Here is a 3,998-nt window from a genome sequence, read left to right on the forward strand (position 1 = left end):
TGAAAGCATGGAGCCTGGTTGGGATTCTCTCTCTCTCTCTCTCTCTCTCTCTCTCTCTCTCTGTCTCTCCATCTCTGTCTCTCTCTCTCTCTGCTCCTCCCCCACTCGCACACAGGTGCACAGCCTCTCTTTCCCAAAATAAATATAATGAACTTAAAAAAATAAAATACCTTATACTTATCTAGTATATTAGACAGACATGCCACATATATATTTTATTGTAAAAATGTGCTTGTAACATTATTATTGTTCACTATCTATTCAAATGCATGTTTTAATACTATCAAAGAAAATAGAAAACTATCTGTGCATTTTTTGAATGAAAAACTTTTTGAATATCAGTGACATTAAATGCAACCTCTGGGTAAAAAGCAAAACACAACATAACTTTTTTTTTTTTCCATTAAATACAGAAAAAATGACAAGTACAGCTTAAACTACTTTGTGGCTCTAAGCCCTGAATTCATGTATAATGAACTTGACAGAATCAGAACTTTCTTTTATATTTGGAAATGAAGTGCTGAGGTATGGAAAACTGCTTTCTGATGCAAAGTGTATGATAACAAAATCAACCTAGAATATCTAAAGCAATCTTATACCTATTCATCTGTACCATTGACTTTCACTAAATAAATCCATTTAGAACACACATTAAATATACTATTTTTTTCCACATACAAGTTCTTAGCCTATTAATCCTCTCATGACAGATCTGTAAATCACCACAGATAAAGTCAATGCAGACCTTCACTCTGTTGTCCTATCTCCAGCTAACATTCTGCGGTACGAACATTGGCTTTTATACTCCCTCTGGTTTTCTTCATTCTGTTCTTGTGTTCCTTTTGTTGTTTTCTTGAGGTCTTTTTCTTCTCATACAGGCTATATCTTGAGAGCCTATGTCTGGGTTCATTTTTCTTTGCCTCGTCCCAGGAATCATAAATCATGCCAGAGTCAGTTTTCTCACCACCAGCAAAATGGGTTCTGAATCCAAATATGAAGATGACATCTGATGTGGTCTCGTACATTCTGGAAAGTTTTCCCCAAATTTCTGTCTTAGGTACTGTCACCTTCCCAGGGTGAAGGACGTTTATGACTATTGTTTCTGCTCAAATAGTCTGTTGATCATGAACTTCCTAGTGTGACAGTTACTGTCCAGATTGTTCATGATGGCAACCAAATTTCAAGAATCCAAAAAGAAAAAGATCTAAATATACTATTTAAAGTGAGAAATTATTTTGTACTATCATATATATGTTCACAAAATCAGAAGTCAAGGGTTAAGAAATGAAGAGAGGGGCACCCGGGTGGCTCAGATTACGCGCCCAACATCGGCTCAGGTCATGATCTCACAGTCTGTGAGTTTGAGCCCCGCGTAGGGCTCTGTGCTGACAGCTCAGAGCCTGGAGACTGCTTTGGATTCTGTGTCTCCCTCTCTCTCTGCCCCTCCCCAACTCATGCCTCTGTCTCTATCTCTGTCTCTGTCTCTGTCTCTCTCTCTCTCTCAAAAGTAAATAAACATTAAAAAAACAAAATGAAGAGAATGAAAAAGGAAATTTGATGGGCCATGCAATTATACCAAAGGGACACTCAAGCCAGTAAGAACGTCAACACCAATAGCAGTGATGATAGTATGACCTAATCTATATTATATACCTACCATGTTGCCCTGATTTTCCATGTTTCTATTTAATACTTAGGGAATTGGTACTATCAGCATTTAGTTTTTCAATACTGATTTTTTACTGTTATTTCTTCATTTTATTTCTACTTTTGAAATATTTGTGGACAATATAGGATGGAACAGTATAGAAATATAAATAGACAACCATTGCATTTGTGCTCACAATTATTCATGAGGGTTCTGTGATCAAAAAAATTTTGAAGGTCACTGTCACAGAGAATGGGAAATATTAAAATTCTTAAGCAAGATAATAATTTGAACTTTAGAATTTTCCAATTTCACAATCTTTCTTATTCTGTCATTTTGTTCACCACAATGTTTCCTTTATAAAAGAAAGATCTATCAACCCAAAATATCTTCTGGCTTAATAATAAGATATAGTTCTGGGAGTTTAATGTCTCTCTCTCTCTCTCTCTCTCTCTCTCTCTATATATATATATATATATATGTATATATTTATAGTATAAACATACCTTCTCAAAAATTACTTTTTAACACTTTGAAGAAGTGCTAAAGTAAGTTTTTTAATACTTATTTTAATGGTTTTCATTGATGAAACAATTCACAAAACATGTGGTTTCAAATGGCAGTCTTCACTGTAGACTTGAGCATAAGCTCAGTTAAAACAAGATAAAATAATATGTAAAAAAAATTTAATGCATCATGTCTAAACTGCAATACATCCCAACACGCTGAAAGGAAATGGATATGGGAGGGCAATCTCTTCTATGAGGATATACTACATACTATACTGTAATATACAGGCAAAATGAAAGATGTTTTATCAACGTGTACATAAGAAATAATAATAGGGGCGCCTGGGTGGTGCAGTCGGTTGAGCGTCCGACTTCAGCCAAGTCACGATCTCGCGGTCCGTGGGTTCGAGCCCTGCGTCGGGCTCTGGGCTGATGGCTCAGAGCCTGGAGCCTGTTTCCGATTCTGTGTCTCCCTCTCTCTCTCTGCCCCTCCCCTGTTCACACTCTGTCTCTCTCTGTCCCAAAAATAAATAAACGTTGAAAAAAAAATTAAAAAAAAAAAAAGAAATAATAATAAAGTATCTTCCTTTTTCTCCCTCCCTCATTTCCCCTTTCTGTCTCTCTCTCTGTCTCTCTCTCTGTCTCTCTCTCTCTCTCTCTCTCTGTCACACACACACGCACACAGTTTCTTTCTCTCTCTCCCCTTAAAAACTAAACAGAAGTTTAATATTCTTGTATCATCTCATTTATCACTATATCATCTTGGGCAATGCATGGGGTATGCACTTTTTACATTGGTTTCCATTCACAAAAATGTAAGCTTAAAATTATTGAGAATAAGATTAAGTTTATTGAGCACAAGCCCTTCAGGTGGTTTTGATGTAGGTGGTCTCTGGACTACAGACTATGACATTCTGAGATTAAAGACATCCACTTGAGTCAAATGCAATCTGTAAACAAGTTACCATTTCTGGTCCCATTTCCAGCCTTTCCATTATGTAACCTATTACTATTTGAAGTTCACTCACACACCATTCTTTCTCAGATCTGCTTTTGACCTTTATGTTCTCTTCACTGGAATACTCTTACCTTACTTATCTGGTGAGCCTACTCAGTCTTTAACACCAACTCAAAAGTCACCTGCTTTAAGATGAATCGTGATTCTTTGCACTCATACAATACTTTATATTGCTAGAATATTCCTCAAATAACATTTTATTGCTCTATAATTTCAAATGTCTATCCTTCTAGGCTAAGTTCTTTATGTTTTCACATAAATATAAGATGCTCAAGAAATGCTGTCATGTTCACAAGAAACACTTATATTATCAAAAACCATATTATGATAATAATGGTTCAGTGTAGAAAAGTAGCTGAGGAAGTATAGATTTTCAGATTCCCAAGTTACTTTTCCTAAAGATGTTCTATATTAAAGTTTTTTCTTTCTTTCTTTCTTCTTTTGCTGTTGTTCTTTTTCTTTGGCTAGACAGTTTACCAGGCAACATGGAGCCAGTCCAGAATTTGATCCTATCTAGATTTACCTAAGAGTAATGTCCTGTCTTTTCTTATCTCTACCATTAGAGGCACACAACTTCTTATTAGCCTTATCACCCATTGTTATGATAAACGAAGCACTAAACCATTCAACCAAAGCTGCTGTCTTTAGAGGGTAATAGCTTCTTTATCTACTTGCAGCAAGAATCCTGACTTTTGTTAGTTGAAGACTGAAATTTTATTCTAACTACTATCAAACTAGGCAAGAGCAAAGGTGTTCCTTAATTAATTTCTTGAGCTTCTAAATTCTTTCAAGAAAACTCATTTTGTAGAAGAAATGCCAATAT

The 3,998-nt window shown here is 35.6% G+C and overlaps 1 protein-coding gene across 1 annotated transcript; it reads right to left on the bottom strand.

Annotated features, from left to right (window-relative positions):
• Positions 1-770: 770 nt before the first annotated feature.
• Positions 771-3,772, bottom strand: LOC147584668 (small ribosomal subunit protein eS24-like). The gene is made up of 2 exons (XM_086717274.1): positions 3,733-3,772; positions 771-1,102 (listed from the first exon to the last, which is right to left on the bottom strand). Exons 1-2 carry the CDS (start codon positions 3,770-3,772, stop codon positions 771-773), a joined length of 372 nt encoding a protein of 123 aa, XP_086573400.1.
• Positions 3,773-3,998: the final 226 nt, after the last annotated feature.

Source organism: Puma concolor, chromosome A1, assembly GCF_028749965.1.
Source record: "Puma concolor isolate L17-30 chromosome A1, mPumCon1.1.hap2, whole genome shotgun sequence".
Taxonomy (NCBI): Eukaryota; Metazoa; Chordata; class Mammalia; order Carnivora; family Felidae; genus Puma; species Puma concolor.

Excerpts from the sequence above, each read along its gene's own strand:
- LOC147584668 (XM_086717274.1), bottom strand. The coding sequence starts at position 3,772 with ATGGGTGATAAGGCTAATAAGAAGTTGTGTGCCTCTAATG. Across the intron at positions 1,103-3,732 it reads GAAGTTGTGTGCCTCTAATG|AAACAATAGTCATAAACGTC; the intron begins GTAGAGATAAGA and ends CTATTTGAGCAG.